General features: G+C 35.8%; 1 protein-coding gene across 1 annotated transcript in view; it reads right to left on the reverse strand.

Annotated features, from left to right (window-relative positions):
• Positions 1–7,766: 7,766 nt before the first annotated feature.
• The window catches only part of GLIS3 (GLIS family zinc finger 3), a 124,708-nt gene continuing 119,075 nt past the window's right edge, over positions 7,767–13,399 (reverse strand). Inside the window, exons 9-10 of the mRNA XM_010223129.2 lie at positions 9,077–9,259; positions 7,767–7,903 (exon numbers count right to left, since the gene is read on the reverse strand). Coding sequence (XP_010221431.2) covers positions 7,767–7,903; positions 9,077–9,259 — 320 coding nt within the window. The remainder of the gene's footprint in view (positions 7,904–9,076; positions 9,260–13,399) is intronic.

The following is a 13,399-nucleotide window of genomic DNA, read 5'->3' on the forward strand; positions in this document are numbered from 1 at the left end:
ACTTGTAGCATTTTGCACCCATGGTAACTTGCTATTAGTGGGTGCCTAGGGAGAATACGCTCAAGGGTTTAGACAAAGCTGGAGCAATGTCCTACGACACTGTGAATATAAATCAAAGGGATTAAGACAAATTCAGAGGGTGACAAACCACCACAGGATGGTCTTCTAGATGGAAGACAGATCATTAGTAGCTAACGTATTCCAGGAAGGAACAGTTTCTATTTTAAATGATGTTTGCAATGGCTTAACCTGGAATGAAACTATCAAATATTCTTATAAATATTGCTGGCAACTATGGTTCCAAACTAAGGTTACTCATAAGCTGTCTTCTTATGTTAGCAAAGAACTTTGATAGCGTGGGAAGGAAAAAGCTGGAAGGAAGAAGCTAAAAGGAATTCCTGCCTGTTCTTCCCGTGTCTCTGTACATGTATATACATGTATGTTATATAGGTATGTATGGCTGGTTTTGTTCATTCAACTTTTCCTTTTTCCTGAAAAAAAGTTTGCTTATGAGCCTCCTGAACCAAAATTCAGAATTAGTTTCAATAACCTAGATTAATTTCCTGTTGCTTCTAGTTTAAAATAACTATACTTAATGTTTGGAATTGAAACTTAGTTATTAAAACTTTGTCATACTGACTCTGTGTTGATTATTACATTATCCACCTATCATATTCTTTACCCTTTGATTCTTTAAACATACACCATTCTATATAGTAAATGAGAAAGAAGATGAATTTATTTCCATTCACAGGACCATTCTTTCCCAGTAGATATTGAGAAAAGCAGTCTAAAGTACTCCTCTTGTTCTTGATATCTCTCAGCATTTTGAGACTTATTTCACAATTTACTCAAACTTTATAAATTAATTAGATAGAAAGCACATTTCTGCTTTCAGGGGATTTAGCTATGGCATGTTTGGAGCAACACTGGTAAAAAGCATCTAAAAATATGTCAGTAATTTCTTTTTAAAATAATATAGGTTAAACCCCAAACTTCAATCTAAATTTAGACCTAAGTAAGATTTTTAGTCAGTGCATAAAGTATAGGGCAAGATTTTTTACCCAATTTACCCACTTTACTGCAAGCAGATGGGGGAAAATATCTGCCCTCATTGATATTTATTCACCCTAAAACAGATAAAAAGTTTAGCATGCTTAGTCAGTTTAGTAAGTTAAATTTTACCATGCTATGGTAAATCCTGACTGAAGAATTCAGCAATACACAACTGGTAAACAACAGAGTATGGCAGAGAGACTTCCAGAGGAAAAAAGGAGGAAGGATGATAAGGGGAAGGATTGTTTCCTGTTCTTTCTTTGCACAGACCTTAACATCATATCCTGAAGTCATTACATGCAAATAAAAAGTAGTAATAATAAATCAATAATAGACCAGTGGCAATTAGTAGTGATTTATTTGATGCCACGTGCTGTGCTCATTAGGCAATAAACAGATAGTTTCATACCTTTAGATTTTTCCCAGTATATCTGGCCAGAATTACATCCCTATATGGAAAATTTCCAGGGTAAAAATCTCAGTTTTGCAGAAATGTTTTTCTCCTCCTTGGGGAAATGTCAAACTGACACATCTTGCCTAACTCAGCTTATACTAGGAAGTGTTTATTGCTATAGCACTGCTGTCCAGGTCCGTTCCCACTTCCATGAAGCCGATACTGCTACTTTTACTTTTCCCTAGAACCATCACACAGGCACTATTTATTTATCTCCTATTAAAGCAAAGTTTTCTTCCCATCCCGCCAACCAACGGTCGCGATGGCAGAATGGAAACTGTGTGAAGAGATGGGCTAACAAGAGAAATCACAGTGCTTACAGACTCATTGCTGTGATTACAAATCTGTCACCAGCCATGCTAGCTGAAACTTTCGTTTTGTTTTCCAACAGATTTATGCTGGGGGTTTAAGGAGGGAGTGAGGTACCCAGGTCACCCTGATTTGCATCAGCTTATTCTCATTGTGCCCATTCCTGGAATAGCAGAAAGCAGACAATTTACTTGTGTAGCCAAGCCCTAAGCATGCCTCCTGGTCGCCGGGTTCAAACACAGTATTTATCAAAGCAAAGAACACAGAATATTGAGGAAGCAGTTACATTTTCTCCTGTCTACATAGACACACTTTTAATGCTCTATCCTGTGTACCCAGTTGCAGCCATGCATAACGTTGGTATTTTCTGGTAATAGTGAAGGTTTGTTTAGACTTTTAGCTAGAAACGCAGAAAGGTCCTCTTTGTTACAGTTCACTGAAATGGCCCATCTCATTTGTGAATCATTAATGTTACTGACTGCCAGGTAAATTTACTTTGGCTGTAAATCTATAAAAGCCATGGGAAGATGTGGTAGAATGACTTTTCATACCTACCTTTAATTGAGAATGTTATATATTCAAGGAAGACAGGGGCAACACGTACAGTAAGAATTACGAAGGACAGATAGAAACCTTAAAAACAAGCATTTTTCATTCTCCAGAATTAATTTTATCATTGTTTCTGTAAGTAATGAACTGCAGTGAGCAAGTATGAACAGTCATGTAGAAATTGTCCTTCTCAAGACTGCCTATTACAAGCTTTTCTAAACAGCTTCTTGAGGAAGCTGGCTTACCATTCCTTTATTTATTTATAGGCAAGAGTTTAAAATCTGGTTTGTGCAAAAGGCAAAAAATGTGATTGTAGGTAGGAAGCAACAATATCTTTAGAAATCTAAGCAAACAAAGTATCACAGAATTTTCCTGTTGCCCTTTCAGGCAAAGATAGTCACTCAAGCCTTAAACACAACATGAGATTTAATTAGCTGCAGTATATATATGTATAAATTAATAAATTTATATTCAGAATATAAAGCCTTTTTTTTTTCTTTTTGAAGAAGCTAAGAATATAGAAATGGAGCCTATTTACATTATAGGTAGAGATCGTATGAATTCAGAAACAAACTGTAGTGCCAAACTGCTTTGGCACACCTACAAGTCAGTACAAACAACTAAATAGTAACGACAAAACAACATCATCAACAACAATAACAAAGAGAACAGAATTCCATCTTGTAAGAAGTTCTGATGTTTGAAAACAGGTTTTTGTTTTTAACTAGGAAACAGTAGTGATTTATGCAATAAAAGGCTCAAACACGTCCATTCAGAGAAGATTTTGGCTGGAGGAATGCTATTGTCATGTTCGGTTCTTCATGGTGACTTCTGGGACTTGCTGGCCAGAATTTGCTCAACTATTTAGCAAGTTTTCTGTATTAAAATACAAGAGGGTAAATAAGAATGCACGGGGCAAAGTTTATGTCCGGTAAAGCTCTCCTAAGCTCACTCACCTGCCATTTAATGACCTTGGCCTGCTGCTTGGTTGTGTTCACACCTGACTCAGTCAGCTAGTTTGCCTAATAACTTTGCAGTAGGATCAGTCTGGTCCATTATTTTCTAAGATCTAAGGACTTAGTTTGTATTTTCTGCTTAGATTTGTAGCCTGTGCATTATATTTTATGCACTGACTTCATAAACATCCTGTACTCTCAGGATGTATTTTAAATAGAATGGGCTGTTGTCTCACGGTTTTGCAAAGCAAATTCCCTCTTGCATAGTGAAAATGGACCCTCTTTTCTTCACACTGGAGATGTTCTGAAGTAAGAAGTTCTTTATTGTTAGAGCATGCAAAAAACAATAATGCAATCAGAGAAAGCAAAATCCCTTTACATGTTTGACTGGAGATTCCACATAAGCAAAGAAACCAGAAAAGACTATCAAAACATTAAAAAAGTTAATTAAATGTTCTGCTTTTATTTGTGCCTCCACCCAGTGTCTAAATAAACACTGAGACATTCGTCTTTACAAACATCTAGTCTCACTACATCTTTAATTAAACCCAATCTTAACACTCTGACTCAATAGAGATGGCTTTTTTTTCAGAGAAGAAATCTCTGAGATTTTTGTTCCTATTTCTGTTTTGAATTATACTAACCCATACAAATACTAGCAGTTTTATGGTGAAGAACAATGGCTGGAGCAGTTTTCTTCTAAGGCATCTCACAATAAGAGACTCTACTAGTCATGTCATTGAATTGTAAATTTCCAGTTTTATTTTGTACCATGCACACACACCCTTCATTTAACCTTTTACATAAAAAAAGACTTTACAAAATTATGAAATAAGACAAAAATAACTTATGATTATATGAAACATAGCAGTAACAAATCACAAAACTATACATATTAATGGAGAGAAGGTGTAAGTAATTACTCTGAATATTTGTCTCATGGTGTGCAACAGATGTGCCTCTAGAGCAAATATGAGCTGGATATACAGTATTGTAAATAGAATTCAAATCTCTATATGTGAAAATATATAAACATATTCAAAAGTCTGTAAAGTTTATGGAAAACATACTTCGACTTCCTTTCCTCACCAAAGTGCTTCATGTAAAAATATTACACACATTGCTATGCTTTCTGTACAGAATAAAGGGTTTTTTTTTAATTAAATAAAAACCTACTCAGTTTATCTTAAAATGTGGCCTTCTTTTTTACTTCCTCTTTTCTTAGAAATATAAAAGAAAAACACAAACACAATTTCACATGAACAACAAAAAGTGCTCTTTAAAAAATATTTGCTATGAAATTCCACAGGAAAAGCTGGGAATAAAGAGTTTAAATGTAATTTAATATCATCATTCACACCTCTTCAAGGAAAATTGAAAAGACAAGACAACATGACATGTGGCAATACTTTAAAAACTAGTACGAGTAAACCATAGTGCCCATATATGTGTGTGTGTGTACATATATACATATATATATATACACATATGTATATACATGCACATGTATATGTAGATATATATACATATATATATATATACATATATAAATATACTTATATGGCTATATACACACACACACATTCTCTCTTGTATATAGGCAGTATTTGAAGCTACATTTAAACTCCAGTGTAGATCCATTTCTAATGTACATACAAATACCCTCCAAGTCTGAAAACAGAACTTGTAAAAAAGAAAGATTTCAAATGTTGTTTACCGTCCATAGTATAAAATAAATTCATCTCTTACATAGGAATCCCTTTAGAAAATTAAAATTATCCAGCATTAAGAAGAAAAATATAAAAATCACCAAGGCACATGTATTTGCATATAATTCAGCAACTGGCGTTAAGGTTTGTGTTTTCACAAGCACCATTCTTCCTTGTAAATGTGGCAAATATGATTCCTTGTTTAAATAGTTCAAATACATCAAATGATTTCTCTTTTCTATATAACTGCCACAAGTGATGTAAGCTCATCCTCCAAGTCAGCCTGACCATAAAGAGAATATATCTCTGATATGGAAGTAAACAAAGCTATACTTTTTCACAGACCAATAGCACACTCTCATGTACTTCATGTGACAACTCTACCTCCTTCTTTTTAAGCTAAGTTTCAAAAAGATTTGCAAGTGATTCATATGTATGTATGTATGTAGGTAAACACATACATTTATGTAATTTTTTTTATATATGTGTGTATATATATATATATGCATATAAAAATGCATCAATTGTAAATCTTTTTTTCCCCCAAATTTAACAGGTGAAAATAAAAATTATGAATACCCTTTTTGAATTCTGTCTTCTATCCTCTATCCCTTTGGTCTGGATCTTTCAGGACTTACAAGTTTCTCTCTACTAAGTAGCTTTTCTGTCCTCCTATAGGAAGAAATATTTCAAAAGACTCAAAGGTCAAGGTGGTAAAGATCTGAATGCTGTAGCAACAAAACGTATCCCTATGTGTCTGAAATTGAAATTTTGAACATGCCTAATAACTCCTAGTGAACAAAATTAAATCTGTGCATCAACGATAGAGAGGGCCTAAGGTACCCTACAATTACAGTTTTATTAAAAAAGCTAAAACTCACTGTTGATGTGTTGGGCCAGATCTTAAACTAATGCAAAAAGACTGTCTTTTCGCTGTGTATGTAACAGTCCAATGCATGAAAACCAAAAGTCACTTACGGCAGTGCAAACCACACATGGTAGCAACTATACCTGCTAGGGTGAGCGAAAACTGAGTGCCACTTTCCCTTATAATTTGAGAAAAAGGGGGAAGCATTTTGTAAAAAAAAATTGTGCAAAATTTTCTGTATTTAAGACAGACTTTTTACTGCACCTTGTACATGATTTATGTACATGCATGTATATGCCTTGTATTTATTGGATGAAAATCATTCCATTAAACATATAAGCACATATGTCTGTATATAAGAACACAGTTGATGAACGCAACCCTCAGAGGATTACCAGTGCTTCTAAAAATCTGAACATAAATTCATCTATGCAAAAAAGAGGCATATTGATATTTGGCCCATTTGCATTCAACAAATCAACGAAAGTTTCTCAGTATAAGCAAGTGTTGGTATAAGCAAATTTCAACGTTGATCTTTCTAAGACTGTGAGTTTTTGTAGCATATTTATGGTCTAGCCTGCAAATATAAATCTTTGGATCTTTTGCTTCATCTTCGGTCTGGTCATGAGTATGAAGTTCTACACTACAAAGTTAAGAAGTCCCCAAAATGGACTCAAATAACCTCAAAATTCAACCTTAAATAATCTAAGAGTTGCTTCCAAGCAATATAAGATCATTGTGGATAGGACAGAATCTCCACTGCACAACGATGTTCTTACTCATACTCCTGTGGTTTGGAGTATTGACAACCTCATTAGCTTCCAGCCTTGATTAGACTTGAGGACCAGAGCCTGAGACTAAGTAAATAAATCCCCCAAATGGTTTGGTTTTAAATCTCTAAATTACCATAGGTAACATTAGCAATTTTCTTAAAAGAAATGTGGTAAGGAAATAAAAGTATTAAGGCCAACAAAAATTTTGTTAAATCTATATATGTTGCTTTTAAAAGAAAGCTATGCATTTTAAGGAAATTAATCTTTCTACAGGGTATTTTAAATTTTTCTACACAGTTCTACAGCAGATATAGCAATAAGTTCTCTCAAGTTCTAAAGTCCAGATATTGCAATAAAGATAAAAAACAACAGAAAATTAAAACATTTATTTTTATCTAGCAGCAATGCTAAACACAGAGAAAGTCTAAGTACTTTATTATCTAGTGCATTTAAACACTTCTTATACATTGCATAAGGCATTGGATTAGAAGGAATATTGGTAAAATTGTAATGCCATTGCATATGGCCTAAAATACAGAGGAAAGGTCAGTAAGAAATCAGTATTAGTGATCTTTGGCTCTAAAAAGAAGCCACAGCAATACCTCCAATGTGTGGTGCTAGGGTGTATGTCTAATTGCTTTCCCTTTTTATGCTGGTGTATGTTTAACTTTGGAAGCATCACAAGTAAACAGGTTGTGCAAACAGCTGTGTGCCTTTGAAATGCTGATAGTGTGCTCTGCTTTTATTCCTTTTTTCTAAAGTTGTATTCTTCAATGATTACATCAATTAATTTAAAGAATTACAGTCAAAAGCAGATTTCTTGTTAAATCTTTGAATTCCCTTTAGGAATAAAAAATGAAGAAACAAGAAGATTTATTGTAGAGCATTTCAGAAGAAAGAAACAATTACTAACATTTGGCAAAGTTTACTCATGATGAATGCCCACTGATTGCGTGTCTTCCTCTCCAGTATGTATGTATATTCACCCATATCCCCATACATACATGGCAGTCTTATGGAGAGAAAAACTGATAGTGAAATATCAAAAGGGCAAGATGATATGGAATTAAGTTCAATATGAGTGGGAACGAATTAGCCTTCTGTGTAGACGGAAGAAAGGTGGCTGGGACAACGATCCATTGCACTTATTTGTAGGAAACTGCTGTCTTCAGGCAGGCTGTAAGTTGAATCACCGAAGATACCTGTGGGTCCCGGTGGAAAATCATAAACTGGAAAAAAAAATGAAGAAATCTTATGCAGAGAACTGGACATGGCTTTAAACCAAATAGACAAATAAGCAAGTAATATACATGTTAATTTATTACTTACAGAACTTGCTAGGTGAGGTGTTTCAGTACTATCAATCAGAACAAAATATGAACTATAAGAAGTTTCATGCCAACTATGACTTTGCCCATCAGATCTGGGCCACATAGCTGCTAGAGCTGTGATGATTTTTAAATTATACATCATGCTTGGCTATGGAATTTCATCCTACTCAATACCTGATAAGAGATAGTAAAATACTGTGGGATTCATTTGCCATAATTAGGATCACAGCACATGAGTAACTTCAATAAAAATAAAACCCAAGGGTATACATGGGAATAACAGCTTGTTTTTTAAAAAAAGCCCATCTCTCATCTTTTGGATGATATCTTTATATACCTGAATAGTTGTTTCTTAGAAGTGATAGATTCACTGGCCTTTCATTGCACTACTGAAGGACCAAGATGTACCATAGCTTTCAAAGCACGACACACTCTAAGTGAATTCCTCTTGTGCAGAAGGACAAAACAAAACTTATGCATCAATTTTTAATCTCTACTTAGGCCCTAAGAATAACTCCATTGTGTTAAGCTGATCATCTGCACAAAGGTAACTTTCCATAACCACATGCAAATGGCCTTCCTTCAAACAGAGACAAACCAAGCGTGCATAGAAAAATGTGCACACAGGTTGCACTCATCGCAGAGATGTGAGCAAGTGAACTGAAGACCAAGAAAAAATATGCAGAAAGCCAAACCAACAGTTGGAGTCATCTCAGTTTTTACTACAATATTGGTAGGAGAGTGGAGTGCCTGCAAAAATATCTTGCAAGACTCAAAGGACTGTAGTTCAAAGTGAATATATGACCTGGTGACTGACCCACAGGGAATTTGGAGCCTGGAGAAGCCCACAACAGCACACAATCTGCCCATGGGCCAGATGTTACGGAGACCACTGCAGCTGGTCACCCCAAGCTGCTCCACAAAAATCTGAAAACCATCTCCTCTTTGTGGAACGCATCATCTGTCCTTTTCAGACAGAACTAACGATCAGCAGTCTGATATGTCCAAGTCATGCTCACAGACACAGCAGAGGTGTTAAAAATGCACGGACTGTCCACAATTGCCATTTACCTGTAATACCAGAATGAGCTGAAAAGGTTCGATGGAAGGCACCAGACCCTGCCTGGCTCACTGGTGTGGGAGCTAAGCAGTCTTCAAAAGGAGGAACCATATTGCAAGATAGACCATGTTGCACGTTTTTCTGAGTGTCCACATAATGGGGAGGGCAGAAAGTCTGAATCTGTCCATAAAAACCTAAAACGAGGAGAAGACAGTCAGTAAAACATCTGGACAGCGATGCCAGGGATGGGGCGGGAGGACCTTGGCCATGTAAAAAGAAAGGTAAAAATCCTGACTGTGGCAGCAACAAAACTTCGGTTGATTTTTAGCCAGGAAAGCAGCTTTGATATGAAGTTCTCTATGACTTCCTTCAGTTGTTATTAGTTCCTAACACACTCTGCTTCCTGAATATACTGTAGCTAAGATGATTTGTGAGAGGCATGGACTGGTTAGATGATGAGAGTTTGCAGGAAATCTCTCCCTTCTCTGCAGTCCTGGTCTCTATCTTCTTCAGACTTTGCACAGGGCTGTTAGCTGAACTAGCTAAGCAGTCACTTGAGGCAAAAAAATGGCAAATTACCCAAACAAGGACTTGGTAAAAGCACAAGATTGAACCCTGCTGAGAAAGTAGAAGAATAAGAAAGTAGAAGACCCACACAAGCACTGAATAAATTAACACTGAAATCCACTACAGAATATGCATTTATATAAGCAAAACCGATCTTGGTAAAACAGGGAAGTGGAGTGACAGTCAGATATTCAGCAGTATGTTGGCCTGGAGATCTTGCCTGTGGAATCCTTACTTGATCATCACCTAATGACTTTGTATTAAGTTTGTTTTTGAGATAAAGGCTTCATAAAGGCTGGAATTTATAGCTAAAGACTCTAACCTATGCATTTACTTCTGGTTTCTATAATACTTAAATCACAGGTCTTAGATCATGTCAGAAATGAAACCCTTATAATTTTGTTTTAAAGGACATATTTCCTTCAAGAAAACCTGGGTTGTCATGAACCAAGGTCCTCCCTGCCAGTTCTCTGCGTGCTCTCACCATTCTCTTTCCCTACCTAGAAACTGAAGAAAAAGGACAGTACACTACCTCTGTATTTTCAAAGAGAAGCTGTGGGACTTGACTATCAAATAACAGGTCCAAGAGTTAAATAATGTCTACAGTTTTTCTAAGCAAATAACTTATCATCTAAAGGGCTAGTGGGTCATTTTATGTAGGATGTGCAGTGGATGATCATACCAAAAGTCACTGTTTCCCCACCTCAGAAAGCAACCCAAAATAGGGTTAAGGACTTAAATATCTGTGTCTCAAGTTTCTTCCAAAGACATCATAACTGAGAACACTGATGTGCAAGGTTGGCTCTTTTTGCCAGTCTAGTTAGCCAACTTTCAGATGACATTATCCTTCCAGAATAATTCCTTTTATCTTAGTAAGGTCAATAACAATAGCAATAACAACAACAAGAACAAACAAACAAAAACCCTCCCTAAACTCTTAGAACACTGAAATGAGTGAAAAAAAAAGGATATATAAAGGATATATAAACTCCATTTAGCAGGTAATGCCTTACAATTCAAGAACCTAAACAATTCCCCTTCCTTTCACAAAAATGTTCAGTTTATTTTGGGTATGATAAAAAATGAAAATGCCTTTGATATTTTCAGGGATTATGAATGTTTGCAGACTTTCTTTGAAGGACTTTTAGCACAGGGTGGAAATAAGGAGCCCTAATTTTGACTGTTACAGGGACAGCCAATGCAGGTATTGTTTCAGCTTTCCATGAGTTCAGGCATATCCAAACTGTGGAAATAGAAATGCACATTAACACCACATGCGCGCTCAGCTTTCATGCCTGGGACCTACTGCTGACCAGGAGTGATAAAAAACGGAGGGGTAACGACTAGTTTCCTGCCATGAAAGTACAGATGCTTACAAACTGAGAAAGCAAAAACCAGCTGTCCTGATGGCATAAGGAGAAGACTATGAGTAGAGAAGGTCTTTTAATGGGAAGCATGAAATATGGTATCATGACCTATTGATATTTGAGAGTGATGCATCTAAATATCTTGGGTATTAAACGATGCCTGGACATAGGCATCAGCACTTTAATTTATTACTTGTGATTCAAAATCACATGGAATACCCAGTTCTGGCTTATGAATAAAAATATTTTAAAAATCAAAAATTGGAATCAGTGCATTTCCACACTCCCATTCCCAAATAAATCTTCCAACTTCAAATGCCTCCACAGGGATATTCTGAGATTAAAAGCATGTTGAAATCATAAAGCACTTTACATGTTTTTGTATTTTCATTAACTTCCCTGGGGAAGTATCCACATGGGACTGTTGATAATGTTTATGTGCAGATAAGGTATTTTGTAAGTAATACGGTTGGAGAAATAGAAAAGATGCACTAGAAAACATGCTGTATCACATGAGGTGATAAAACTGATTTCCTGCCAAGTGGGAGGAAGAACACACAGTTTAGGAATTTTATGAGTCTAATTATTTTTCCTTTGAGGTTATCTTCCTGTCGGTGCCTTGAGGAAGCATACAAATGTTGGCACACGAGATGTGCTGGAATTGAAATGGAAGAATTAATATGCATCTGAATGGGCCAAGGTTGCAGATAAGAAAAGATAGCCTGAACTTCTACTTAAGAGAGCAAAAGGGAATTTATGGAGGTTTCTAGATAACAATAAAGACTTTGAAAACTATTTATTAGTCTTATTAAAAATAGTGGTGTACATATATTAGATAAAAGCCTATTTTTTGCATGTCTTAACAGTTTCGATCAGATAAACAATTATGTGGAAAAATATTCACACAGCTGTCAATATAGTTTTTGAAAACTTGCATAAAAAAGAGCATTTTTGCCTTTATAAGAAGCAGAAAAAATATATGTATTTATTAAAAAGCAGAAGCATGCTTCCTCTTCCACAGCAACTCGCAAGTGTATGCAGCAGGCACAAGTCACACACTCTGTGTTTAGTCCTGAAAGACTGGACCCTTACATGTTTCACCATCTCTAGCACGATTTGTGGGCACTAATAGTCCTGAGCTCAAGCACACTTTTTTTTTTTTTTAATAGTTTAATGGGAACTGCCAGGCAAGTGTGGAGTCACCATCCCAGGCAGCATTCAATAAATGTGTAGATAAGGCATTCAGGGATGTGATTTACTAGGCAGGGTGTTGAAGGGCTTACAGTTGGACTTGATCTTGAAGGTCTTTTCCAATCATAAGGTTCCCATGATACTATGAAAACTTGGGCAGTTTACAAAGCATGTTAATAATTTACAACCAACAGTCCTTCAATGGTCTGTCCTGACATTTAAGAAACAACTCTAGTACAATAAAATAGACAGACAGAAAAAACAATAGCTCTGTCAAACTCGATTTAGAAGCTGATTAGCTACTAACAGTTTCCACCTTTGAAAATGCCCTTGAAAACAACTGTTCTCTGAATCAGCAACAGAGCACACTGTGAATGTTGAGTTAGACAAGTTAACAGAAACAACCAACTGGTCACAGCCAGCTGGCAGGACCCCTCAAGACACTTGCTGAAATGTCTTTTCACATTGCTCTCTCTCCTTTGCTATTTACATATTTCTTCTCAGCATCCTGTTCTTGCAGCAGAACGTTCTGGCATCAACTTTGACTATTCCTAGATTCTGGCAAAAAAAAAAAAAAAAAAAAAAACAGCTTACCTTGGGGTTAAGCTATTGTGAGTCACATCCTATGGGTTTGCTCATTCCTCAGTCAAGTAAAAGAATATTGCCTACCAAGCTCTACCACCTTTGACGCACTCTTCCATTAACCACTACTTTGTAAAAAAAAAACAGTGAAGAGCACACAGAATTTTCATCAACTGGCAAACACCAAATAATTTTTATTTTTAATTTTTATTTTTAAAAATATATTTTTAATTTTTAATTATTGGAAAATAAGTCCAGTGTATCCATTTCATAATTCAGTGTTATAAACAACCAGCTTACAAACTGGAGGGACGTACTTAGGAAAGAGTAGAACAGAAGTTCATTCCCCTCTCCTGATCTTCTTCAGTTATTCAGAGAAAAATGACAAAAACAAGCAACAAAAAGCAAACAAAACAAACAAAAATGCCAGAAAGGTTTTCTTAGTGGAATTCTAGAAAAAAACTTTTCTTCCCAGGACTTCAACTCTGTATTGCAACAACTTCTCTCTTGCTAAACTATTAGATATCTCTGCATTGTACTAGGAGCAGAAGCTAGACCAAAAAGCTCAGTTTGAGTATAGTAATGAAGCTGGAATTTGCTGGATTGCAGTTAGGAAAATAGTATCTT

This window comes from Tinamus guttatus, unplaced genomic scaffold (genome assembly GCF_059628265.1).
Source record: "Tinamus guttatus ecotype Peru unplaced genomic scaffold, ASM5962826v1 Tinamus_guttatus_pri_ptg000446l, whole genome shotgun sequence".
NCBI classification, from domain to species: Eukaryota; Metazoa; Chordata; class Aves; order Tinamiformes; family Tinamidae; genus Tinamus; species Tinamus guttatus.